Source organism: Melospiza melodia, chromosome 1 (assembly GCF_035770615.1).
Source record: "Melospiza melodia melodia isolate bMelMel2 chromosome 1, bMelMel2.pri, whole genome shotgun sequence".
Classification (NCBI taxonomy): Eukaryota; Metazoa; Chordata; class Aves; order Passeriformes; family Passerellidae; genus Melospiza; species Melospiza melodia.
This window is the reverse complement of record NC_086194.1, coordinates 135032530-135060512: the sequence shown is the minus strand read 5'-3', so window position 1 is coordinate 135060512 and position 27983 is coordinate 135032530. Positions and strand designations below refer to the sequence as shown.

Sequence of the window (27983 nt, the reverse complement as noted above, 5' to 3'; positions counted from 1 at the left end):
GCATTGAAGTTGTTTCCTAGTCCTTAAGCTACAAGTCTTAAATTCCACCACTATATTTGGCATCTCCCTGTACCCAGCAAAGTCAGCTTTGCTCCAGGGGCAAGACTGCAAAACCAGTCTTGGACAATTTGGCTGAAAATACTGCACAAGGTGCCTGCCACGTGACAGCAGTCAACCTGCCAGGATAGGTATTGGTCTTTGCCTGGCCAGAAAATTCTGCTGTGGGTGAGAGCCTGCAGTTTACATTTTTTTGTCTCTATCCCTAAGTTTGGATTCTTTTAGCTTGTCACAAGGTGCTCGTTTGAAATTGTAGTATTAATCTGCAGGACTCAGATTGTTATCCCTGGTCCACCTTGGTCACTGAGCCCCCTGTAAATTAGCTGTGAAACCTCACCTGCCTTCCCAGTGCCTCCAGTTAAAACCTCAGTGTGTTCAGGTAAGAAGAGCCTTTGCTTCATGCTCTTGAACACATGGAGTAACCTTAGTGTGAAGGAAAAAAAGCATCAAACAGCTGTTTGGCAATGTGTGTTTGAAACTTGATCTTATTATTTATAAACTAGGGTTTAACCTTTTTAAATGTTTATTATTATTATGTCTCAGCAGTAAAACAGCATCACAGTTCTTGCAGATGTACTTTTTCCTTGCATTTGGGTTTACCTTTCATTGCTTTAATGAAAACTTGCTTGTTTGTGGTTCCAAGGTGTCATTTGTCTCACCAAAACAGCCAAACTCTGAAACATGAACTGGATTCTTTTCTGGCTTGTTCTTGTAGTGAAAAAAAAAAAAAAAAAAAAAAAAAAAAAAAAAAAAAAAAAAAAAAAAGAAAGAAAAGAAAAAAAAACAAGTTGTAAGTTGTTATTCAGTGGCCTATCTTCAGAGCAAGCCTCTGTAGGGACTGGCTCCAGACAATGCTATCACGTACACCTGTGCAATTGATCATATCAGAATTCCTTTCAGGCAACTCTGAATATCATTTGAGATCTATGAGGTGTGGTCGGAAGCAACACTTGGACTATGAAACTCTGTGCATGAGGAGAATGTAGGTTCATCATCAAATCCTAAACTGAGATCAGAGGGACTAACAGTAGAAGAAGAAAAAATAAAACTTGGTTTCAAACAGAGAAGAAAACCTCTCAGAAGTCACTAAGCCACCGGCTATGGAACTGTCTTCCTTTGAGTGGGACTGTAATTTAAGCACTGAAGAGCTGCACTTGGCTCCTTTAGCAAGGTTACAAAGTAACCTATTAGAAACACAATGCTACCTCTGTATTGTAAGGCAGTTCTTAGAAGCCTCTGGATAGCCAAGCCTTCAAGGGATTGTTACATAGTACAACCACCAAATGTACAAATAAATTAATCATTGAGGAATATATATATATATATATATATATATATATATGTATATATAAAACTATATACTCCTAAACTCTCTGAAGTCAGTTCCGATCCCCAGCCCTGTTCCTCTCCTGTTTTAGACAAAACTGGCTATTAAGCACAAGAGTGATGCACCTTGATGAAAACAAAGCTGGTGTTTGGTACGTGCCCTGTGTTGTGCTGGGTTACATCCATGCCTGCCCTTTAAGGCCCTTGGGATCAGGGCTGATTCCTCCTGTGCAGTGACCAAACAAACAGCAGTGGTAACTAAGAGCAATGGCAAACAAAGGGTTTCTATATTCCTGATATGCAAGTGAAATAAGAATGGGGGAAGCAAGTGAGATTCTGTATTCCTTCTTATCCAGAAGCACAGACTAGATGGGGCAGCTGGTGCAGCACTGGGTGCACAGGTATGTTTTACTTGCAGAAATGCAACACACAAGCTTGGAACAAACCCATTGATGCTGATTTTATTGTAGCTGTGACATATTGGAGCCCACGGAACACAGACTGTGTGCTTTCCCCCTGTCCCTTGTAAAAACTCCTATTGCACTCTGTACTGATGACTTCTGGCTCCTACAGCTTCCTTTTCCCTCATGGAAAAGGCAGTGCCATGGGAGCAGTGTGGTTGGAGGCTGCTGGGGGTTGCCCTGGGGAAGGGGCAGTGTGTCCCCAGCAGCCCTGCTCCCCTCTGCAGGTGGCTCCCCAGCCTGCAGTAAAGCCAGAGCTAAATCGGGCCAAGAAGCTTGACGTGGACATCCTGCAGCAATTGTGGCTCCTGGGAAGTCACTGGGCCAAATCATCAGTGGATTACAGGAAAATGGTGTTCACTAAGAATAAAAGCCTGCTTGCATTTAAACCAATCATATTCACACTGAAAGACTCTGGATGTTCCCTTCCTCCGGTCCTCAGCCGTAAGATTGAGGCAGGACAGTAGGTTACATTGGGGCACTTTACACCCCAGAGAATGCCCCTCTTCCTGTTCAAAAATTCAGTGTATTCTCCAAAAACAATACAACAATGGCAGGACAAAACAGAAAGATTTCTGACAGAAAAGGGTAACAAGAAAATTACCTGAAATGGCAGCAAAAGGACAGCTGACAGATGTGGACATGGAATTTGAAAATAATAATATGGAAGGTCTGATACAGCCTTTTGAATGAGATTTCAATCAAAGAAATTTGGAAACAGGCCTAATCCTGTCTATTTTATGAACATAGATTTTATTACTGTCTATGGCATTCACAATCATCAGAAAGGCTGCTATAGTTGTCAGCTTAACAGGTCTGTGCTCAGTCTTTTCATCCACACATCCTTCTACCTGTGCCTCTCCACATTCAGCTTTCCCTTTGAACTTCACTGCCACCATAACCTGGTGAAAACAGGCTTGGAGAATTTAGAGCAGAAATGTCTTTCTGGTGCTTTTATATGCTGTATGGCACAGAAGCCTGTTGAAGAGCTGGAGCCCTACTAGCACTCAGAAAACAGGCATAAAGATCTTTCCTCTCTTATGTAGCTTCATCCACTTTCTGCAGCTTTTCATTTCCACCACAACTTAGCTGCCCAGAAGACATTCTCTGCAAACATTGGAAATGAGGACTTTACATACAGGCTTAACACCTTAGTACTACTCAAGAAAGGAACGTTAATACCTGTTGTCTCCATGGCTTATTTCACTGCATATTTAAAACCACACTAAAGATCCTCTGGTCCTCCCCCACCCCCAAAACATCCCTGAGTAACTGATGATGAGCCAGAGAAGAGCCCCAAAGCGGGGGTAGCAGTAGGATATTACTTGGCTGGCTCATGCTGTACAACGGGCTGTGGCAGCACCTGGTGGCTCCTGGGCCCTCTTGCACTGCCACAGTCCCTTCTGGGAGGGGGCAGGAAGGAGGAGCCTTGTGTTGTCAGGCAGTCCCATCTGCAGGAACTGTCCCACCCTCGGAGGTCTCTCGGCATCCCTTAGTCCTTGCACTCTCACTTGTTACCAAGTCCTGTTAGCACCTGTTCATCTAGATCTTCCCCAGCCTGTTCATACTGCCAGATGATAACCCAAATTCTCCATTCCCACTCAGCTGTGGTCCAAGTTCGTTTGCCTGTGAATTGCTGCTGCAAATTTCTCCTGATTGTCCTAAATGTCAGTACTAGGGAAGATCTGCATCACTGATTCACTGAGGAATGATGTCTTTGAGACTCCCTGGTCCCACTGATCTTGAGTTCAGGGAGGGTCAGGAAATCACTTTGGGACATCAGGTTTGTGTGTTAGGGTGAAAAACTGAACCCATCTCAAGGAGGAGAACACTCCAGTTCTGCTTGCACATGGTCTGGGTACTCTTGTAACCCCCTCTCAGCAGCCTGCTATCTACATTATACACATCCAGATTTAAAAAAAACAAAAAAAAACAAAAAAAAAAAAACAAAAAAAAAAAAACCCAAGAAAAAAACACAAAAAAACCCCCACCAACAAAAATGAAAAGAAAACACCAGGACTGCCTGCAGTCAGTGCTGCCCAAAAAGAAACCCTGGAGAAAGAGGCACTGTCAGTCTGAAGTCCCATGGCAGAATCTGTACTGAAAAATCTGAAGAGTGAGGAGGTAGGAAATGGCTTCCAAGCTTTCCAAAATATTTGTCATCATGTACAGAAAGATACTGGAATATTCAAAAATCCTCAACTGTATAGGTCCCATAAGGGTGCTCTGCTGTCTGGGCAGTACAGCTGGTACCAAGCACTATGGCAGTTAGCACAAGCACTGCAAATATGTGAGAGGGTCAAAATTCAAAAGAGCCCTTTAAAAACCACATGGACCACTAACACAAAATTATGTTTCTTTGATTTCTGCCAGAACAGCTCTGTAAATTGAGCAATAATTTTTCTAAGAAGGATCCAGAAATAAAATACACACTTGTAGTATACTGCATGGGGTGTGATGGGAAGATGACAAAATACGTATGTGTAATTCTAGTTACTGTATCCAAAGGATGATATACAACAATAATTTGTCTTTATGCTGCTATTAAGATTGCAGTACTGCATGGGCAAAGCTGAGCACCCAAACTAGTCCCCTTGTCCCAGTTATGTTTAAGTGGTAGGGTCTTACAAACACAGTTTTATATTTGTGCCTGCCACGGCATCATCAAACATTAGCACTCACCACTTCAGCTGCTTCCACTGAGAAAGACTGAGCTGTTTAATGCACCTGATGCTGATCATTCCTGCCGGGAGCCATGGTGAAATGCAATCACCTCTCACTGCTTTATTTATTCCTGGGGCATTTTGCTAGAGGCATTCAATGGGCAGAACATGTTTCTTTTTCTTTTGAGATTAGAAATGATGTGAAATACTTATGAGTTAATAATTTTTTAGCTTTAAAACTGTTTGCCTTGATTTTCTAGAGATTTGCTTCAGGGCTGGAGAAGAATGTTTCCAGGTGAACCTGATTTGGTTCTGACAGTTGGGACAGATGCAGTTCATTTGGGGGAGGGAGGGAAAATGGTGAAGGGAGGATAAAAGGCTTTGGAAGGTGGTTTGGAGTCCTTTCTATCAGGGAAGCTTGGTAGTCTTCTGTCTTAGTAGCTGCCTGTTGTTTTCTCCTTCATATTATGCCATCACCTATTCCTCTTAATTGTTTTCTTTCTTTTGAGTATTCCCCCTCTGCAAATTTGCGCCCCTGCAGCAGCCCTTTAGTTATCCCTGGCAAAGACAGCAAAAGCTTTTTGGGGGGAGCTTCCTCAGCCAGGACTCGCCGCTTGCCCTCACGCCTGTCCTGGTGCTCCATTGACTGGGAGCAGCTCTGCCTCCTGCAGCCCTTGGGGTCTGGGGGCTTTGGCTCTGTCTACAAAGCCACCTACCATGGTGCAACAGTGGCTGTGAAGCAGGTGAAGAAGAGCAGCAAAAACCGGCTGGCGTCGCGGCAGAGCTTCTGGGCTGAGCTGAACGTGGCCCAGCTCCAACACAACAATGTGGTACGTGTGGTGGCTGCCAGCACCTGTGCCCCAGCCAGCGACAACAGCCTGGGCACCATCATCATGGAGTATGTGGGTAACATCACTCTGCACCATGTCATTTATGGCACTGGGGATGCATGGAGACAGGGGGAGGATGAGGAAGAAGGATGTGGAGGGAAGGCCCTGAGCATGGACGAGACTGTGTGCTATTCTTGTGACATCACGACAGGCTTAGCCTTTCTGCACTCACAGGACATTGTACACTTGGACCTGAAGCCTGCAAATGTTTTCATCACTGAGCAGGGAGTGTGCAAGATTGGAGACTTTGGGTGCTCCCAGAAACTGGAGGCGGGCTCGTCCCAGAGCGCCCGCGCTTGCCAGCAAGGGGGCACGTACACCCACCGTGCCCCCGAGCTCCTCAAGGGGGAGAGGGTCACTGCCAAGGCAGACATCTACTCGTTTGCCATCACCCTGTGGCAGATGGTGACGCGGGAGCAGCCGTACCTGGGCGAGCGGCAGCACGTGCTCTACGCCGTGGTCGCCTACACCCTGCGCCCGTCGCTGGCCGCCCCGGAGTTCCACGAGTCCCCCGTGGGCCGGGCCCTGCACAGCATCATCAGCTGCTGCTGGAAGGCCAACGCAGAGGAGCGTCTGCGTGCAGACCAGCTGCTCCCCAGCCTCAGGGCCCTCAGGCAGCGCCTCTAGGAAAACTCAGCACCCTTTATATTCCTTCTGTTGACTTTTCTTTCTCTCTGGCCTTCCTCTGAACGTAATTAATTCTGCCACTGTGTGATCTAAAAGTTTTGTTGCTGTTTTTTATACTGGAAAAAAATACCCCGAACTGTTTTGATATAGGAAAATGAAAAATAGAGAGATTTAATGAAACTGTGGGGTTTTACCCTGGAAGGGGATAGTGGCAAAGATGATGTTGGCAGACATGGTTTTTTCTGGTTGATGTGTTGTGTGCTGCCTTGCTCACTAGGAACTGTGATGTGCAGAAAAATTGTTGGTTGTAATTAAGTGAAGTAAAAACAAGGGTCTGCTTTTGCCAGGTTCTTTATACATAATACCTTTTGGTATTTTTAAAATGTCAAATATGAGTAGTTCTTGACACCAGCTAGGGTAGAGCACTTCAGCTTTTCCTCTTCACTAACCAAGGAATGAGTATGTATTACAAATCAATAATGCAGAAAAAAAAATACAGGGTGTCAGTGGTCTATTTAACTTGTTCTTAGATGTACCTAATTTCAGTAAGTATGCTGCTTCTGATATGGAGAATGTGAACTACTCACATACTCCTTGAAATAAAGAACCTTTTTGTCAGTCTAAGGCTACTAAGAGTAAGAAGTTGCATTAACAACTTGTCCTTTTATAAGACTTCCCTGCTACCAGGTGTGTCAGTAGCAACTTGCTAGTTGGAACACTGTAAATTTTGAAGCATTATAAAAAGATTTTGTGCAGAACAGAGTTTAAAAAAAGGTGGGGGGAAGAATGGTAAAGTGAGGATTGCTTTGTTTTATAACACATGGCTCAGTGTTGGACAAGATACTGGAAGTACTGAAAAGGAAGTTTGCTTACAGCAGTAATAATGTTCCTCTGCTGGTGCTCAAAGCATACACTATTGAACTATCCTGTGCACTGTTATGTCTTATCTGCTATCTTTCCTAATCTGGTTGTAGTGTGTCTGGGAAAGGAAGTGCTGTAGGCAACGCTAAGACAAAAAGCTCTGATCCCTGACTTATCAGAACTGATAATTGTACATCTGCACCCTTATCTGGAGCTGCCTGCTGTAGCTGATGTTGCCATTCTGCTCAAAGCCTCTGCTGCTTTTTAAGACAGGAGAAAGAGTGATGTTTCAGTCAAATTGTTTTTCTTCTTTACCCTCCCTCCCCCCTGCTTCCATTCTGGAAAAAAAAAAATCCCAAAGGAATGGAGCCAGTTTCCTGATTTCTGACACACATCTGTTCTTAGCCCCGTGAAATCCTGGAAATGAGCAACTATGCGAATTTGAGATGATTCTGTAGGTCTTTATGGTATTTGGGTTTGTAATTGAAATTAATGGTTTATAAAGCATATCTGAGCTTAACTATTTCTTGGTCTTCTGTCCTCCTTAAGTGGAAATAGAAAATGCTGGCTGGAATAAAAAGCCCTGAAGTAAATTCTGGGAAAAGTTTCCTGTGTTTCTCTGTCAAAATAATTATGCTATAGAACCAGAACTTTTTGTGTGTGTGTGTATTGTGTAACTTATTTAATAAAGAAGTTGTTTTATAGAAGTTATGATAATAAGTCAGTTACCTTTTGAAATGATTAGCTGAGGGCATGCAAGATAAATTTTTAGATAAAGCCACTGACGTGCCTTACCTCAATATCAAGCAATAAAAATGTTTCTGCAGCTTTGAAAAGAATAAAGAATTGAATTAATTTTTTTCTAGTAGTTCCTAAATGCTTGTGTTGTATTTATTTTGCCAATCTAGGAAGCTTGCTGCTTATACTGCTAGAAACCTGTGATTTTTTTTCCTTAATGATACTTTAGCATCAACAAGTGCTACTTGAGCCTCTGTGAAAAATCAAGCACCCTTCAAATTCTCTGTTGTACTTGACAGAAGGATACTGAAGGGCCAAGGTCTACTCTTGAAGTATAATCAGCTCTGCAGATGTTTCTGTCAATTTTATGGGGTTCTCTTTTGATAGTGTGAGAGAGAACTCTGCACAGCACTCAAGATGTAGGCACACCATACTCTGCTGCCATAATGATGGTCTCTGTTTTATTAACTTCAAAGATTAGTTTTGTTTTTTGATTGCTAATGAGCTCTGAGTTGATACTAATCAAGAAATATCTCTAGCCTAACAGCTCAGAATCCTTGGTTCTATGTGAGATGGTAAGTTTGCCTGTTTGCCTCACTTTACACTAATATACCTTGAATTTCTTTCTGCCAGTTTGTAGTTGGTCCTTGCAATTAAATAACTCCACCATCAGCATTTTTATTTATATTCTGGCTCTCCATCCTGCACTTCATTTGTGGATGTGCTGGGCAGCAGAGGATCCCCTGAAACGCTGGTGGGCACTTTCTCCTGCTGGGAGAACTGGCAGTTTTACCCCCTGTGCCCATCTTTGACTTACCCAGCCCCGGGATTTCTCTCCTAAATGTGGCTGCTTAGTACCTTTCAAAAGTTTGTAGTGAAGGATTTTTTAAATACCTTTGGAAACCCTGAGGGAACATATCAATCAGTGCCTTATCAACATGCTGTCACTGCTCCTAAAGAATTCCAATACAATCCAACACAACTGTGAAGTGCAATTCTTCCAATGAAAGCAATATTGGCTCCTTCTAAACAAATCATCTTGATGTATCTGTTATTTCCTTTAATATAGAATCTGCTAATGTATCTTGTACAGATGTCACTCATGGAATTAGGAAATTGATTTTTTTAAAGACTTCCCCTCCAGGATATGAACCTGGAGAGAAGAAGGGCCAACAACACCTGGTTGATTTTCAAGGATTGCCTTCTCCAAGCTCAAGATTGGTCCATCGCCATGAGCAGGAAATCAGGTAAAGGTGACAGGATGCCTCCAAGGATAAACAAGGGGCTTCTGATTAAACTCAAGCATAAATAATAAATATGCAAGAGTTGAGAGACCAGACCAGTGTGGGGTCTGAAGCAAAGAAGATTTACTATTGATGAAGAAGGATCAAGTTAGGGAACACTGAAACAAACAAGGTGTACAGAAGTTCATTGGCCCTGATGGGATGCATTCACAAATGCTGAGGGAGATTGCCAATGTCATTGCTAGGCAACTCTAGGCTGTCTTTAGAAGGTCATGGTGCTCAGGAGAGAATTCTGAGGTCTGAAAGAAAACAAATGTAACTCCTGTCTGCAAGATGGCCAAGAAGGAGGATCTGGAAAACTTACAGCCAGTCATCTAAACCCCTGGAAAACTTGTGGAAAAAATAACTCTGGAAATCATTGCCGAACGTGTGAAGGACAAAAAGTGATTTGGAGTAGTCATCAGGGATTTATAAAGAAGAAATCATGCTTGACCAACTTAGTAGCCTTTTACCATGAGATTACTGGCTGCTGGAGGGCAGGGGTGGTTGCTCATCTTGACCTTAGGGAGGTTTTTAGCACTGTTTGCCATTACATCCTCAGAAGTACTGACTAAATAGTGAAAACTGAGAAGTTGATGAAGTACTGACTAAATAGTGAAAACTGAAAATTAGCTGAGCTACTGGGCTCAAAGGGTTGTGATCAGTGACATGAGGTCCAGCGGGAGACCTCTGTCACAGTCATTAGTGGCGAATCCCAGAGGATCAGCACTGGGCTGGCTAACATCTGCATGGAGGGCTTGGACGGTGGGATGGAGCACCCCCTGCGAGTCTGCTGGCGATACAGAATCGGACGGAGCAGGCAATACCTTGGTGGTTGTGCTGGTGTTCAGAGACATCGCCAAGCTGCAGAAATCTGCTGATGGCAACCAGCGCAGGGAACGCAGCGTCTGGCCGTGCAGCAGGACGCAGCCGGGGCCGAGGGCTGGGAAGGAGCTCTGCGGATGGAGCTGGAGCCGCGGGCAGCCGCGGAGCAGAACGTGAGCGAGCAATGCACCCTTGCGGCAGAGGCGGCCCACAGCACCGGGGTGCGCTCCGGAGGCGGCTGCCAGCTCCTCAGCACGGCTACGGGAGATTATTGGAGATAATCTCCTCACTCAGCCCCGGTGAGACTCATGCGGGGCAATGTGTCAGGGCTCTGCCGGAACAAGAATGTCACGGAGGTACTGGACCACGAATGCAGAAAGGACCATTAAGCTGATCGCAGAAACTGAGAGATGGGAGTACTCCATCTCAAAAAAGAAGGCTCAGGGGGATCTTACCAGTTTGTAGAATACTGATAGGAGGCAGTATTTATCATCCAATAAAGATGGAGTCAGTGTCTTCTCAGTGCTGCTCAGTCGCAGGACTAGATGTATAGACACAAACAGAAGGACAGGAAACACTGTTTAAATGCAAGAGAAAACATTTTTACTGTGAAAATGGTCAGACACTGGAGCAGGTTGCTCAGAAGGGTTAAAGAGTCTTCATCCTTGGAGATACTCAGAGCCCAGCTTGACATGGTACAGAACCAGCAGCTCTAGTTGACCCTGTTTTGGAAGGGATTGGACTAGACAGTCTTCAGAGATCACTTCTAACCACAGAAGTTCTCCAATTATAAAAAGCATGAGTTAAAAGGTCTGATTCTGGCCTTTTTTGCTTTTATTTTATAAAAAATTGCATTCACCATCCCAATCTCTCCCGGCGCGTCTCTTTCCTCAATAATAACATTCATAGATGTTTGAATTTCAGACATCTCCTGAGTTCTACAAAAATCCTTCTAGCTTGAGTCTATTTTGTGTTTCCTTCAGGACAACGTACATGCGAGACAACCCTGCTTCTTTGCAATGGCTTTGTTGTCTTGGGGGGGTTAAAATGTTTAGGTGGGGATAGTCTTGATCTTGTTTTCGGGGCTTTTTTTGTTTGTTTTGTTTTTCTTTTAAAAACCTGACATAAATAGATCAGCCAGTGAGTCTTGGCAGATTTCTTGTTCTTGATATTCTGAAAATAAGAAATTTTGGAGTTTCTGTTAGTTCCCTGAAGGATTTTTTCTTCCTCCATTTTTATATGTAATCCACCAGACTTTTTTCCTTTTTGTTTTCTTCATCTGGACCCAGCTTCAGAAAAGGTCCTGTCATGCTTCTAAAGCTGGAATGAGCTAATGAGTGTAGCTGCCCTTTGCTATTAACTTTGTCACACCTGCATACTCCCAAAAAAGTGTCAGTAGAAGGCACTTGATGCTAGCAGAGCAGTTGCAGACAATTGTGTCACAACTCTAAGGGGATTCTGTTCATCCCGATTTTTCCCTTTCTATAAACTGGTTTTGTCCTTTCTCTCTCCTTGCCCATACATAGGTATGCAACAGAGCTCCAGATGGTTAGCAAGACATGGTTCTAAGTCATAACCCTTAAGGGCTACTTGCACCTAGTTTATTTATTCTCTTTGTTTCTGGAACTGATTGCCAGAAGTTTGATCAGCCTTAACAGGAGATTTATTGAAGTACTGCAGAGATTCAGATAATGCAAGTGTAAGTCTGGGAATGGTGGTATTGGAATGTCTTTGACAGCCAGGTATACTCTATTCAAGGCTATCTGATGCTAAGAACATAGAATAAGAATCTCCAAATAAGAATCTCCTCCTCAAATAAGAATCCCCACTCATCTTGACTGTGTTCTGGGGAAGGAACAAAGCCTCATTTTTCCCAGCTGGTAAATGTAAAGGTCAGGTCTTTCTATTAAGATCAGATTAGATCTTAAGAATCCATCTTACTATTAACCAAATTTCACAGCTTGATATAATTATTTTCCTTGGAAACTCAGCTATTCTGGTGTTTAGTTTAGTTTAGTTAGTTTGTTTGTTTGTTTGTTTGTTTTGGGTTTTGCTTTTAATGTACTATGTGCTGTTTCTGGGACCCTGGGATGCCATGTCACAGTAGCCAGCTTCTCAAGGTGAGCTTTTTGTTTTGTTTTATGTTTTCTGTCCCTAAGCAGCACAAGCTGCCTTTCAAACTTCCAGCACTGCAGCTCTGAGAGCTAACTCTTCAAAACTGGGTGGGTTAGCTCCTGCCTCATAGCAGTCTGTGGTAGCCACAGCCTGCATGGAAACCTCAGCTCCTTCTCATTAGTCTCCCAGTACCTAACTACCAGACCTGATTGCATTTCCTAATTTTGGAAAGTAAATATAAAGAAGATACTGGAAAGTGCTTGCATTCTCATGGATACTAACCAACAGCAGTAGTCCTGGACATATTATCCATTTAGAGTGTTGTATTTTGTGCTTTCTTGGTTATACAGAGTATTGTCCACTAAGGGAAAGCATAAGTTAAAAGTTCTGATTCTGGCCTTTTTTTCTTATATTTATAAAAAATGTCATTCACCATCCCAATCTCCCCTGACGCATTTCCTTCCTCAAATGGGCTCATGTGTAAAGCTTGACAGGATGCACTTAATGTATAAATGATTTTATGTAATTGTACCTAATTCAAACTGAATCCCCAGATAAGAGCCAATACTAATTAGTGCTGGAATCACTTTAGGTCAAAATTACTTTTTTTTCATGCCTTACAGTGGAAAGCAAGTTCTACATGCTACCCTGAGTCTTGCAAAATGCAACAATTCTTTTAGCAGTCAAGTGATTACAAGAAAGACAAGAAAAGATTGTTAGAAGCATGGGAAACAATGCAATTATAATAAACAGTTTCTAGGAAAAATGAGAAAAAAGGAAAAGAAAAATCATCAAAGCCTATAAATTCCGTATTAATCTTCAATTACTATAGTTATTGCTAAAGAGTATTTGGATCCCAAGTAGAAATATCAAGAGGCATTTCATTATAGGTTTTAAAAGAAGTTAGCATAAGATACAATGCTTGATGCTATGTTCTTTATGTTCTTTGCTCCTCATTCTACTTTATTTTTTTTTTTTTTTTGTATTATGCTTTATCTCAATCCAGGAAGAAAGTGATAACATCACTATTTTCAAACAATAAAAATACTACATAGCTTGGAAGGAGGCACATAATCAATTCAGAAGGTAGGATGGGAAGCATGAAAACATAAGTCTGAAGAAGTATGGGTTGCTTCTGTACTCTGTGGTATGATAAGAAAACAAACAAAAACTGTTTCACACAATATACCACAAACATTTGTAAATTCAATGGGACTTAAATGCATGCTTACTATTTGACTCGTGTATCAATTTTTTGCAGTGTTAGTATCTGTGTACATAATTTCATCAGCTACAACTAAGATGAAAATAGGGATAGGAAATTGTTATTTTTAAAATTAACTGTATGTGGAATATTCTTTTACTTTGTTCTAGCTATTTATCTGCTGCAAATACCTTCACGCAACGCTCAAAGAGGCTCTTTCCATGCTTCAGTTAACCCAGGCTGCCAAATATTTGTCTGCCTGTCAAAGAAAAGCCTTAAAACCAGTTAAAGAAGGTAAATGGAACAAAAAAGTTTACTGGCATCTATCCCAGTCTGCCAGCAGCTAGGGATGCCCTGGGACAATTTGACAGTGGAGGCAGCACCACCCCGCCCTGGAGTTCTCTGAGTACGAGGCTGAGTTCTGCTGTCGACCCAGCCCGAAGTTCAATAGCCCAAGTGTTCAGCAGAGCAGGGAGGTGATTGCATTTGCCTTTGCAGGGCACCTGGGATAATAGGGCAATTCATAACTTAATAAATATTCTACTGCACATGTGCCAGGCTACAAAGAGCAAAGTCGGCTGTAAATTGGAAATGTAAATGTCCAGTTCTTTTTAAGTCACTCCCTCCACAAGGGCAGAAGGAAAACCAGTTTTATTTTCAAGCCATGTATTTTTCTCCACCACTTAAAAATGGTGAAAGGGTTTTGATTCAGATAGGGCACAAATGAAGCTTGTACCAGGGACAAGTATACAAAGTTGCATCAGAACAGAGATTGTAAAAATGCTGAATGTAAATAAGGGAACTGATAGGCTGGGAGGCTGGATTTCTTTTTTAATAGCAGTTAATAGTATATATTACATAGTACAGTAAATTTAGAGAGATACCATACACCTTTTCCACATCCTTGTTTTTCTCTTAATTAACAGTTCCAATTAAATGGTTTACAGATAACACAAAGGCTACATGCAAAACCTTTGAAGGAATGTATCACTGCACTAACATGCCAACAGATGAATGTCACACTGATTTCTCTTTGTTAAGGTTACAGAACTCCAGACCTCCCGAAAAAGCTGTCGATCCTTGTACAGCTTTTGGGAGTGAAATGATTGCTATTAAATGTTTTCTGATTGAAAGGGGAAAATTAGATATCCCTAAAGTTTAATAAATCATTCCTGCCAACAACTGACTTTCAGAGGAAACAAATGTAGTTAGCAGCAAATTTTAAAGAAAGTTTTCATGGTGGCATTGTTTGTTTAAAAAGTTATACATTGAATTGCAAACAGCATTTGAAAAAGTGTCATGATCATGAAAAATCACAACAAAAGAGCCATTTGCCCAGGGAGACAAGGGAGGGGGCTGGAGGAGGCAAGGAGATAAGCCAGAGACAGGGAGAGAGGAGACACCCCAAAATCCAAACCTATTTGCTACAACCCTTTCAATCAGTGAAGCTCTCACTGAAAAGTAAGTTTATATTGGCATGCGGCTTTCTGTGTTGTATGCTGGAGATACCTGCCCACTGAACTGTCAGGGTCCTGCATGACTTAAATAAAGGTCTTGAATTAGTGCTTAACCTCAGAGAAGGGCACTGATTCAGTTCAGAGTGGTCACCTGTTCCCACCAGGTCAGTCGTCTCTTGGTTTGTTCAATGAAGCATAGTCTTCCTCTTGCTCCCAGCCCCAAAAACCCCAGCTGATCTTGAAAACTTGTTTCCTTTTAATGGCTCTGCAAGCCATTACCAGACTGCCTGAGAGGGTTTTTAAATTTCCTTTCCTTTACAATTGCACTATTACTAATTTTGATTAATTAGTGCTATATTTAAGTAGCACCAATGACTTGCTGTACGTGCCAGTACACAAGAAATGGTAGATTTTTCATTGGAAAAGAAATTTCCTTTATATACAAAAGATTTTTAAGAGTAACAAACTCCATTTTCTGTATCAAAGGTGTGTTGCTGCTTTTGCCCTTTTTTTGTAGGAAAAATGAGAAATAATTCCTAGGTATTAACATAAGCATTGTTCCTGCCAGAACAAAGGGATTGGCTCTCCCTCACACCAGGAACATTTCCCAAGAGTGTATGAGAATCAGTTATTTCTGTGAACAGGTAAGGAATTCTCAAAAAGGAAATACACTTGTGTCAGTGTGGTAAGGGGCTATTGATAGGATGAAGTGACAGCTGGATGCTCTCAGAAACAGCTTCCAGCAGTCATAATTATTGAAATAGTATTTTTAAACATATGTGTTTCATAAACTAAAAACCTGAGGTCATAGTGCTTAAAAATGACAAGTATTAATATTTATTAATTTTTCCAGGGGATATAGGTACCATACTCAAACCCACCTTCTGCATCTACAATACCTAATTTTATTTGCCTAAAAATTCAATGCTTGACCACAACCCTAATAAATGTTAATATTATCTCCTCCTCAGTTTTAAACCTGTAGGAAATACTGCTTCCCTTGATCTGGAAGATCTGTTGCTGGGGATTTCACTGTGTACAGAGGCAGGAATGTCGGATGTGCAATCGTTTCACATTAGTGTACATTAATTTACATACAGTTGCTGTTTTTAAGTGATTGCTGCAGGGGAAAAATACTTTTCTGTTTTATATCATTTCCTAGGGGAAAAATAGAGCAAACTATATTCCACATTTACAACCACATTTTGTAGACTGGCGTGCAAGGCCATGCACAAGCCCCATTTTCATGAAGTAGGAACTTCTGGCATGCATTTAGGTGAAAGATAAGTTTAATAGACTTGCTGTAATCTACTAATACGATATTCTCTCAAACAAAACTTCTGGGCCTTCTATGAATGATATTACAAACTCTATGGCCCTGCACAGCCCTGCTACTGCAACCTCATAACTTCCATGCAGTAAACTGCAGCTGCCACTTTGCCACATTAGCCTTGTGGAGAAGTTAGTAAACCCTTTGAAACCAAAACTTCTTCATATTTGATGCCTCTTGGATCACTTTCATGTTATATTGTGGATCTGACCAGCTGTTCTGAGCAATCACAGCGTGATGACTTCCTCAGTGGCTACTGACTCCTGTTTCTAAAGCACATCTTTAACACCACAGTATCTCCTTTAGTTCCAGGTCCTAAGTTCTGTGTTACTATTCCTGTTTCTGTCAGGTTTTGAGTAATTTAGCTTGGCTGGTTCACAGAGGGTCAGGTCACAACAGGAGAAGCATTGCTGAATGGGCTTTAATCTTTCTTTCCAGATGCCAGGGTTGGGAAGGGCAGCTCAAGTCCCAGAGAAGGCCGACACCTGGATGTAATCTAGATAAAATTGCAGGTTGCAACTAATATCCGGCTCTAATAGTCCTGTAACATCAAGGTGGAAATCACCCCTTGCTTTAAGTTTCTTCATCATCTGTGGGAAGCATTTGCTAAATTTTGTGCTTGCAAACATTCACAATCTGAAAACTTGTTGGATCAAGAATATCACAAAGGGACACCAGTCCCAAAGAGATGAGGAAAAACTTTTCATTAACAAAAAACCGCAAATATAGGGAGTGACGCATTCCATACCAAGAGAAATTTTTCTTCTAGTCATAAGGCAGTGTGAGGCCAGAACCATTCCTTAAATTATCCCTGTTCCATGAAGAGAAGCAGCACAAGCCCCGTGAAACAATTCCCTACTACTCTGTCTCGCCAAAGAATTACATTAGATTAAACTGGTCTTTGGATGAAAAAAGCCGTGATCAGCAACTCCATATCTGGGCTCTGAAACACATGGGCAAACATGTACATGGGCTACATATACTGGTAAACAGAATTGCTGTAAAATTAAACACCATTTTTTCCTCCCAGAACGGACATCCAACCAGGCTAATACCCTGAGGCTGGTAGCTTCCCACAAAGTCTTTGCAGAGGCAGACATGAGGAGGAAAGACAACTCCAAAGTCTTTCATAGCACAGTCCTGTGAGAGTTTGCATGCACCAGTATGTGCCACTAGTGCCTAAACACTGCCAGTACAAGGCATCCATAGAGAAGCCAGTGAGGTAGGAGCAGCAAAACAACCTGTGTCCTGGAAGCCATTTCCAATTCTGGTATTAAAACAGCTTATTCTGTTCAATAAGTCACACAGATATTATTTGGGTAGGTACAAGTTTGCAATGTGTTCTAAGAACTACTGCAGCCTTCTTGAATTATTTTCACAAAGGGAAAAGACCACAACAAACAGTGCCAAGTGGTGCTGCCTCAAGTGGCCAAATCCAGACTGGAGAGATTTGTGGAGTTTATTATTTTTTGTACTTGATTAACTTTTACCCACATGAAGTCGTCTGAGGTGATTTCTAAACTGAAAACTGGATGCAAAAATCCCACAGTTCTGTTTGTATGCCCATTAGTTCAGCTTTCACTGAGCTGATGCTGGGGTTTTTTTGTACAGGAATTGCATGGCCCCACTTTTGGTAACCTGGCCTGGATAACGACAGGTGATAGGGTAGGAATGCAAGTATAAATAGTGTGTGTGAACAGAATACCCAAACTGGCGTGTTTTGAGAGGATGCTTGCCCAAAACCTGATAACAGTAAGAGGAAATTAACAATAACAAAGCTTGCTTAAGACAATGACCACCCAGATTAAACACTAACCAGGGAATTAGATTAACAAGAGCCTTCTGAGGGGGGGAAAAAAACTCGAAAAGTAGTATGAGAATTTGTGATTATTAGAAGAAAACTTGCAGCAGGTGCTAATATTTCTAAGACTCTCCTCATCAGACACAGTAAGTAGCTGCCACCCCACTGCTGGTACAGACTGGGGGGACTGGCAGGATGAAGGAATAGTAGGGACCCACATCCCTTCTGGTATGTGGAATGGCTGCACAGGCTTCCAAAAGTGGGACTGTGTATGTTAATGCACACTTCTTGCAAGAGACTGGAAGTGCATGTAAGAAATGTGTGACTATGTAAGTGAGATCAGTGTAGAAGGGTATGAAACTTGTAGGTGCTTACCAGCAGTTTGTAAGCCTCTAGTATTGTGATTTCTGTTGTAGTGCTGATACTGACCCACAATATTATTTCATTGATTACCAGCAAATTATAGGTTGCTAATCAATAAACCACCTTAGTTGCTATCAAAGCTGTGTGAGTTACACAGTCATTTTCTGCCAAAGGTGTTTTTTTCATTATTATGAGTTTGACAGCAGCATCACATCTGCAGAGCAAGGAGTGGAAAGAAAACTAACATTCTCCCAAGAAAGCAGAGAACACATAATTCATGATTTTGAAAAAAAATTAAGATTTAACTAGAACAGGATGAATTCAAATGTCCTCCTGAAAGCCTCCCAGATGGACAATGCTGTTTCAGCCCCAAGTGTTCGATGACATATTATAAGGATGTATCACAGATTCAATGTCACTAGAAATGCTGTAGCATATCAGCAGCTTTGTATTTTTTGTCACAGTGACCTGTGTGAGAAAAACAAGGCAAAACAGGCTGACAAGGGAGAAGTTTTGCTCTAACCACATCAATGATATTAGAAGCCAAGTGTATTATCTGCCAGGCAAAAAGCACACATTAGAAAGAGCTTGATGAAGTTCAAGTTGCCCACTTGAAAACATCTCCTAGCAATCAATATTTGTGGCAATGTTTGTCAAAAGTAAAGGATTCCATCAAGGCACAGTTGCTCTTTTTCTGAATCACAGACCTAGTTCATGTTTTCCATGCCTACATGAGGACTTTTTAAGCTAAAGAGAGCATAGTATTTTGAGAAGTAGTTGCGTTTTTTTGTGCTGAGCTTTATGCTAGAACTGGCATGAAAATTTACAAAATGTAAAATGGACAGGCTAGGTGCAATATGAGAACTCAAGCTGTGCATTTCTGTCTGCCTGCTACCTGCAGAGAGCAATACCGGTTAGCAGCTACCCATCTACACAAATCAGTCTTTGAAAAGGGGGTATTTTTTAGTTTCAGTTTTTCTGAAGTTCCAGTAGCTCAGGCACTTGTAGAGAAAGCTAATCGCTGAGCAAAGAACTTGGCTGAAAGTTCTGCAACATGATACAACTGAGAACCTTAACACAAGAGGATCAGCAGATACCTACAATTAGGACCAAGCAGATGCTGTAGCCATTCTTAAAAGGCTATTCTTAAAAGGGTTAAAAATAGATTTCATTGGATTTCTCCTGAGTGGTTTAGAGACTCAACCATCTATTGATGACCTTTGTGGAAGCCTGCTTCCTATGATCCTGCTTCACAGGTATTTGAAAACCAGAAGCTCAAACAAAACCCTTAAAAGTATGTTCAGATCCCAATGACCTTGGAGAAGGAAGTGATTTACAAGTAAATAGCAATATGTTCATCACCATTGAAAGCAATTATTAGAGGTATTAGGCTGGCATAACCAAGACAGCTTCCAGGGAGCTGCCCACATGAAATAACCACTATGAAAAGTGATTTATGAAAAGCAGATTTAAGAAAGCTACTGTGAGCTCTACCAACCACGGGCCACCAGTGTGAAACAAGCAGAATAAATCTACTCCAAAAAATGGATGGTGTTCACAACCCAAGCTGCAAAGTCTGGAGAGTATGTCTGTCCTTTGACCCAGCCAAAAGTTCATCAGAAAGGTTCAAAATTCACCAGAAGACAACAAAAATCTGCATTTCACTAAGTTACTACAAAATACCTGAATGACTACTGCACATGCTCCTTCTGTCACATACACAGACTCATCCAAGGATTTACTCTTCTGAAGGACAAACTAGTCAAACACAGAGAGAAAAAAAAATCCCCTGTGATCTGTAAACCCCAAACCAAGTCAGAAAGTATCATGAATGCACACGGACTGATACTCTGCATGGTAGGTCACTAAATTAGGTATTGAGTTCTTTTTGTTACAGACTACTAAATCATGTCAAGAGCATGTCTTGCCTCCTAATCGTTTATCCTCTTAATTACTTGACATGAGGGAAACGTTCCTGGAAGCTTCACCTAAAAAGCACAGGCTGTTGGGTATTAATTTAAGCCACAGAACCACAATCTCTTAACTACAGTCAGCATTGTCTGGGGAGAAAAATCTACACAAAAAGCAGTATGTAATCAAAGGAAAACCAGGCAGAATACAAAATATGAACTAGAAGCTCAGAATGAAAAAATACAAAATAAACAAAAAGTTGTATTTTACTCACAAGAATGGCAAGAAGGAGCATTTTTTTAATATATAGTGTGTTTCAGAGAAAACAGAAAGTTTAGATAAATTCCTGTTGCACATTTGTGGAAAAAACCAACGTATATCAGAAAATTCCAACAATAGCCATGGTAAGCCTTAAACATAGGAACAGAAGCGAGGCGGTTTTTAAATCAGCAGCTCCAGATAGCCTGCATCCAAGAATTTTAAGAGCTGGCAAAGGAGACTTTTGTGCTGTTAATGTGGATTTTCCATAAGCTCTGAGAAATCTGGGGAAGCTCAGAAAAAAAAGGAAAAATCTCAAAGAAAGCTGAGGTAATGCCAATACTAGGAAAATAAGTAAGAAAGGAACAAATTCAGGCACTTATGGTCAACCTCGCCTTAATCCCAGGGAAAAAACACCAAACCAAAATCAACTTCTTCATACAGGAATAAGAAATAAATGAGCAAATTGTACTTAAATTACACAGCTCAAATGTATGGAAAATGTATATTTTCAGAATTACTTTTTTTTTTTTCTCATGCAATTACAGCATTTGTTTGGTGGACAATAGGAACAGTGTTGATATAACACACTTGCACATTGACTTTTTCAGTAGGACACAGAGAAACTGGCACAGTTGTGCACCTACAGTTCACAGCAAGCAAATTAAAACCAAGGCTACAGGTTTGTCTCAGTCAGACATCTTTTTAATTGAATCCCACAGGAATTAGCTCTTGGCAGCAAAGTACTCAGTATTTTATCTGGAAATAAAGTTTACTAAGAACATTCATAAAAGCTCTAAGTAAACCGTGCAGCAAGGCTGCTGATTGGGAACCATCTGGATTACTGGAAAACTAAGTGCTTCAGCATGATCAGTGTGAGGTCATGTATTTAAGAGTGATGAATTTAAAACACTTATAGATGGAAAACTTCCTCAGGAAGTAGCTGGAATAGCTGGTAACAGAATAAACATGGGTATGAGTTCAAAAATAGTATATATGTAATTGTGAAAAGGTTCCAAAACAAACCACCAGAACAAAATGATGTTTTCATTGCAGGGAGCAAGAGACCAGAGAAACATGAGTATCACCAAAACATATTTTTCACGTACTGATCTCCATTGGCGAAAGACATTGCTGCGTTTCAGGAAAAGCAACAGGATGACAACTTCTTTATCCACATTTTTTGGAGCTGCTTTATCAGAATACAGCCTCTAGTACTTTCAAAGGATATATTAGTAAATTAGAGATTTCAAATAATCCAAGTTTAGGCAAACAAGCCTAAACAATGGAACAGCTGGCATACAAAAGTTAACTGCATCACATGAGGTTTAAGGACCAAATGAAGACATCTAAAGCAACTGGCAGGGGAAAAAAATATACATTAAAGCAGAGTGTGAGAGCTGAAAGTAAGCTCATCTTAAAACACCAAGCAAACTTTCTTGAATAACCATATGTATGAATAACCATAGTAATAACTTTCTTGAATAACCATAGTAATAACTAAGCTTCCAGAGGTGCAGTAGTTATGCTAACATTATACACGTCTATAATTCCTGAACAGAACTCCAAATTAGAATTTAATTATTAATTTTAAAAGATAGTCATAGTGACCCTACTATAGGCCATCATTTCAATACATATTTCTCAGGTTTTCCAGTGAGGTGACCTGAAACAGACATATTTTCAGCTCTTGGTCTGGGACTAACAATTACCACTGTCCAGGCCAAATCAAAGACAATGCTCAGTAAGAAATAACCCTCCAATGCCCAAACTGAACAGATAATGGAACTTCCATAAATGAAATTCATTTCAGTTTTTAAATTTAAGCATGAATATAACGAGCGCTTTTACTTAAACCATTCAATTCTGATCTCGCAGCTCCACTTGACAGATTCACACGGGGCTGGACCAGACCTCTGGGGCCAGAGTCCAACCCGTGCCCGAACCCCTCCACATCCAGCTAGACCATGGCACATCCAGCCCTTCCTTAACCCCCCCCAGGAACAGCGCCCACCATCTCCCCGGGCAGCCCATTCCAATGTCTAGTCACCCTTTCTGTGAATAAATAAATCCCTACTAAATTCCAACATAAACCTCCCCTAGCACAGCTTAAGACCATGTCCTCTCTTCCTGTCGCTTTCAGTAATGAAAGAAGATAAAAAGATCCAAAGGCTCAGACTGGAACGGGCTCGCTGTCCCTGGAAGCGATGAAGCCTCGCCTGTGCGCCAAATCCCGGCCCTCCCCCAGCAGAACGCCGGAATCTCCCGGGAAAGGCAGGCGGGAGCCCGAGATGCCCGCGGGACCCGAGCGGGAAGGGCGCTGTGCCCCGCAGGCCAGCCCGGGCCAAGCCCGCGGAGGGGGCACAGGAGGTGCCGGTGCCGGCCCCGGGTCCCGCTCCGCTCGCCGTGCCCGGGACTGCAGGGCCGCCATCCGCCCATCCATCCCCGCAGGAAGCGGAGCCTCCGCGGCTTCCGCGCCCGGCGGGCGGGTGAAAGGTCCCGCGGCGCCCGGATGGAGGCGGCGCCGCTCCGCTATATAAGCGCCCGCCGCCGCCGCGCCCGCCTCTCCGCGCCGCCGCCTCCTGGCTCACCGCTGTTCGCTGGGCCCCGCGCCGCCCGAGCCCGGGAATAAGTCGGTCAGGAAGGCCCCGCTGCCGCCATGGTGAGGCGGGGGAAGTGCCGGGGACGGGGGAGGGAGCGGGGCCGCCGGGCCGGCCCCGCCGCGTGGGCACCGTGCGGGCCCGGGCGGTGCAGGCCCTCGGCCCCGGGAGAGCGCTGCGCTTCCCGGCCGTGCGCGGGGGCCCTCGGCTGCCGGGGCAGCTCCGGAGCTCACCCCGAGCCGGCGGGCAGGGAGGGCGGCCTGGGGCCCGGCAGTGCCGTTCCTTTCGGGGGCGGCCTGGGGTCCGGCAGTGCCGTTCCTTTCGGGAGCGGCCCCGCGGGGCAGCGCAGGCGGAGGGGAGGCGGCCGCAGCCCGGCGTGAGCGGCGCTGATCCGGCCTCGTGTCTGCCCTCACAGGCCGCCCTTGTTAGCGAACGCGGTCACTGAATGCGGCAGTTAGCGCCTCGTGGCCAGTGTGACACGCCGCGTTTCACAGAAGCACAGAGTAGGTCGCGTTGGAAGGGAGCGCAGTGGGTGCTCCTAGAGCACATGGCCCAGGATTGAGCCCGGACGGCTCTTAATATCTCCAGAGAGGGATAGGCCATACACAGCCTCTCTGGGCAGTCTGTTCCCGTGCTAAGTCACATGCACAGTAAAAATGTTCTTCGTGTTCAGGTGGAACTTCTGTGCATCAGTTTCTGCCCGTTGTCTCCTGTCTTACTGGTTGGCACCACCGAGAAGAGCCTGGCTCCATCCTCTGGGCAACCCCCCTGTTTACATTTTTATAGAAGCATATGTAAATATATATTTCATTTCTCCTAAGACCTTTGTCCATGTTTTTATTCCTATTTCATCAGCTCACTTAACTGACATTAATGTCCCATTATTTGCAAGTGTTGAATTGCTTAAGCTCCTCAAATCAGTTTCCCGAGTGGCCAAATTAGTCTTTCTGCGCAGGTGCCCCTTTTTGTTTCGTGGTGTGAGTTGTTGCAGGTTTATTGATCAGGTCTTTGCTGTTTCATTTGTGCTGAGGTTAAGTTGTAAGACACACAAAGACTGACTTTTTTTTTTTTGAGGAAAACGAATGTTGGTGCCAGCTGTATATAGGCAAACCAGGGAAGGGTGTGCTTGCAGCTTCCCACACTGAGATGTAGTCAGACACTAAAAAATTGCTTTTCCTTAGAGTTAGGACTTTGCCCTTTCATTCTCTTCCCATTGTTTCCACCATGCCGCCATGCCCTTCAGATAGCTCTTCTAGTCCCATAGCTAAATTGTTCTTTACACTTTGGAGATCTGTTTTTAAGAGGCAGTGGACAGTGTTAGTTGGTGTTCACTGCAGTGTCTGATACTTGTAACTTCAATATTTTAGGCGTTTAAAGATACTGGCAAAGCACCTGTGGAACAAGAGGTGGCGATTCATCGCATTAGAATCACTTTGACAAGTCGCAATGTAAAATCACTGGAGAAGGGTGAGTGTGCTTCTCTGCTTACCTGGGGAGCTTGTCATGTAATGAATAATAGGTGCCATGTAAGGCATTGCAAAATACAGTGTATTTAAACCAGTTGTAATTAAAGCTGTTACTGTGTGCCTTTTTGTACGTGTCTCAGCTTGCAAAGCCAGCCCAAAGTGCTTCATACACCAGAAAGTAAATTCTGATTTCATTTCTAATGAAAGTTAGTGTTTGGGGGGTTTTCATTATGTGCAAAACTTACATCATGACTCATGTAAGAGTGCAGCTTCTTCTTCCCTTTAGTTCTTATGGAGAATTTTGAAGTAGTTATCACACTTTGAATGTGTAAGAACTGAAAGGCACTGGTTTCTCCATATTTTGTCATTTGTGTTATGAAGAGTTTAGTGTGACATTCTTTAAAAAATATTTAATCTTGTTTAGGAATTAGCTTTGCCAGTGTTTATTCATGTAATAAAAATGTAAAAAAAGTTGCTATTTGCAGGATCTTCAGGCTCATAACAGATTAAATATGGTTTAAACATCTAGTAATGGCTTCTGATTATTGCACCATGACTTTGCTCATCGTGTCACAACACTTCCAGTTATACGTGGTTGGCTATGAGGAGAAAGCTTAAAATGAATGGCAGTGATCACTCATACGCTATTCTGAGCCAACATCTTGTTTAAAATACTTGCTCAAAAAATCAAGCAAGTTAAATAGTTGCAAACCTGAGCTATTGCATGTCTTTTTTCAGTCTGTGCTGACCTGATCAGAGGTGCTAAGGAAAAAAACCTGAAGGTGAAGGGACCTGTTCGCATGCCCACCAAGGTACTTGACATTGTTTCCCTGTCTTAAAAGTTAATTTTCTTCCTGCAGCTCTGTGCTTAAAAACATGTTTTTTTAAAGAGCAAAAGGTGAGGTAAAAAGCAATGCTACTAAACTGAGGTTGACTCAGTGTAAAAAGATGATTTCACACATTGCTATGACACTAGGGTAACTGTTTAGTGCAAAGCATGTTGAATCTGGAAGGGCTTTTCTGTTCAATTTATTTTAACAACGAGCTCACTTTTTAAATTAAATTATATATGTAGGGAAGGAGTGTTAACACCAGTAGACCTATTATAACTTAATAGGTAACTTCCTAATGGCATAGATACTATATAGTATTTGTAGGTGATGATCTTTCCATGTGATGGTAGATTGCTCCTCTCAGTGCATCAGCTCAATGCCCCTGCTGTTTGACTTTTCAGACCCTGCGGATCACTACCAGGAAGACGCCTTGTGGTGAGGGCTCCAAGACCTGGGATCGCTTCCAGATGCGTATCCACAAGCGGCTCATCGACCTGCACAGCCCTTCCGAGATCGTGAAGCAGATCACCTCCATCAGCATCGAGCCAGGCGTAGAAGTTGAAGTTACTATTGCCGATGCCTAAACCATGGTCGTCCTCGAATAAAGTTGATTTACAAATTTTCATCGCTTGTTTCTTTTCTTATGTGTGTGCCCAGAGATAGTTCTGTGATGGTTTTTGTCAAGGAGGACAGCAGAAACCACAATCGGAATGCTGTGTGAGAGGACTGTATATTTGAGGAAGAATATGCCAGCTGTAAATACCAGGAAAATGTAACGTGGGTGTCCTTGTTTTATTGGCGTCTGGCAGCTATATGGTTGTGCAGCACTTTATGAAAAATATATTTTCAATAATTTAGGGTTTGATTTTGGCTGAAACACTAGTTTATACACAGACATTATACACAGAACCTACATTAAAATTGATATTTAGGTAAAATAACCAAGTTTTCAGTTCTTGGTTCTTGCTGTGTAAGACTGAACCAACGCTTAGTTTATTTGAATTTATTTTTCTTCCCATGTGTGTCACAATCAAAGGGTCCTCGTGGGGCGGTGCTAGTTACAAAACTTCCTAATTTGTGGTGAACACATTGAATTAAAAAGTTTATTCTTTTGATGTGCATGTAGAGTCACAAAACGGGACTATGGAACTCCCTAATGGTCTTTTCAGGTTTAGATTGCCATAGATGTTATTGCTAAGAGTAAGCTTCATATGTAAAGCAACAAAACAGCCATTTTTATTGCTGCTTTTAAGTCTCTCAAAGGAACTTCGATTAATCCTTAAACCAACAAAACAAAGCTCCGAGTCACAGAAATCAGTTTTGTTTAATCCATGAAGGATCAGGTTGCTGCTTCTGCTTCAAGCATAAGAGAGAACCTGAATTCTAATTAAAACAAGCAGTGGTGGTTCTCTGCAAGCAGGTTGAAGTCCTGTTTATGTTTGCTAAGACTTGAAACTGACCAAAGCTTGAGCTTTCGTACTCAAGATAGGAGAGGCTTTCAATTTCCTTAAATTTAATGACTTGCAAGGATTCTGACCCCCCAGTTGTTAGGCTTGAGAGCTTTGGTTGAAGGGAGGTGAGTGAGTTAATGGGAACAAATTGTGTCAAGCCTACTTCCTTGAGAAACAAATGTGTGAGCAGAGGGGAAAAGCGCCCCCATCACAAAACACCTGTGTCTTCCTTAAAGTCTGTTTCTGGTAATATGCCACAAATATAAGCTGCCTGATAAATACTTCTAGCCATAGTTTTGAAATTATTTGTACTATATGGGTTGTTCTTTACAGGAATAATTGGCAAACAAATAGCACATGGAGAGACACTTTGCACCCACTGACATAAGTTACTTGTATGAAAGTAGTCTGATTAACAGAGCAGCCCTTGGACTGACAGCACTTGGACAGATCTAGGTACAGCTGGCTGGGTTTGACACCATTTCTGCCTTCGGTTTTTCCTGCTGTTCAAAACTGTGGAACAGTTTTGTATCTGCTTACACCTGGCTGTACCTCTGACTTGCCGGGTGCCTTTTAAACACACCTAAACGACGTGAAGTCCCACCGATCTTCTTTCAGCTGTGGCACTTCAAGGACCAATCTCCTTTGACACCTCTTCACTTGTCTCCTACTTACCCATAAACACAGATGCAGCCTTACCTTTGTGTCTGGGTCCCGCACTGTGCAGAAACGCTGCTGCCCGCCTCCTGTGTGACCAGGCCGGCTCACACAGGAGGGCTTTACATGCGGTACCGGCAGGGTCGGTCAATCCTTAGCTTGGGGAAGGCGCTGGACCGCGGAGCTCCTCCAGGTTCATCCCGCCTTCCCCGCCGTCCCTGCCCTGCACACTCCGGGCGTTCGCGTGACCCGCACATTTCACGATTTTATTTATTTCCTAACTTTCGTTCTCTACTCCTACACCGCGGCAGCGCCGGGACGGTTACGTAACACCCACGCTGACTTTATATAACCCGCTCGGATAGAAACACTTCGGTGCCCGCGTCTCCCCCGCCCATCATCCCGCCTCCCCTCCTCCGGGCAGAACACCCCTCTCCTCTGGCCGCCGGCTGTCAGTTCAAAGCTCTTCTTTACCGCCGTGCCCTACTCAGGACGATACGCAAACCCTGCGTACCGAGCACACGCCGCTCCATCCCGCTCCCCTCATTCCCCGCTCCCTCCCTCCTTCCCTCACGAACCGTTGCGCTGTGCGGCGGCGCCCCCTGCCGGCCCGAGGGAGCGCTGCCCGCGCCTTGCCCGCTCCCCCGCGCTCGGCCAATCAGCGCCCGCCTTTCCCCCGCTCTCGGCCAATCAGCGCCCGCCTCTCCTCCCATAATGCCCCCCCTCCCCGGCGCGGGCCAGGCTCGCGGGTTCCCGCGCGCGCCAAGGTAGCGGCGGCGCTCCCGGGAATGGGGACGGGGCTCGGA

General features: G+C 43.1%; 2 protein-coding genes, 1 long non-coding RNA gene and 1 other non-coding gene across 4 annotated transcripts; 3 read left to right on the top strand and 1 right to left on the bottom strand.

Moving 5' to 3' along the window:
- Positions 1 to 406: 406 nt before the first annotated feature.
- LOC134430311 (uncharacterized) lies at positions 407 to 27519 on the bottom strand. Its single transcript, XR_010030790.1, has 3 exons — positions 27220 to 27519; positions 10187 to 10272; positions 407 to 765 (listed from the first exon to the last, which is right to left on the bottom strand). It is a non-coding gene; the product is annotated as an uncharacterized LOC134430311 (long non-coding RNA).
- MOS (MOS proto-oncogene, serine/threonine kinase) lies at positions 4975 to 6321 on the top strand. The gene has a single exon (XM_063177895.1). The coding sequence runs from the start codon at positions 4975 to 4977 to the stop codon at positions 6022 to 6024; it is 1050 nt and encodes a 349-aa protein (XP_063033965.1). The 3' UTR covers positions 6025 to 6321.
- On the top strand, positions 22711 to 25694 carry RPS20 (ribosomal protein S20). The gene is made up of 4 exons (XM_063168955.1): positions 22711 to 22832; positions 24138 to 24237; positions 24975 to 25048; positions 25471 to 25694. The coding sequence occupies exons 1-4, from the start codon at positions 22830 to 22832 to the stop codon at positions 25651 to 25653; spliced, it is 360 nt and encodes a 119-aa protein (XP_063025025.1). The 5' UTR covers positions 22711 to 22829; the 3' UTR covers positions 25654 to 25694.
- Positions 24833 to 24896, top strand: LOC134431142 (small nucleolar RNA U54). The gene has a single exon (XR_010030946.1). It is a non-coding gene; the product is annotated as a small nucleolar RNA U54 (small nucleolar RNA).
- Positions 27520 to 27983: the final 464 nt, after the last annotated feature.

Coding starts and splice junctions, on each gene's coding strand:
- RPS20 (XM_063168955.1), top strand. Junction 24,238..24,974: donor TGTAAAATCACTGGAGAAGG/GTGAGTGTGCTT, acceptor GTCTTTTTTCAG/TCTGTGCTGACCTGATCAGA. Junction 25,049..25,470: donor CTGTTCGCATGCCCACCAAG/GTACTTGACATT, acceptor TTGACTTTTCAG/ACCCTGCGGATCACTACCAG.
- MOS (XM_063177895.1), top strand. CDS start 4,975: ATGCCATCACCTATTCCTCTTAATTGTTTTCTTTCTTTTGAGTATTCC.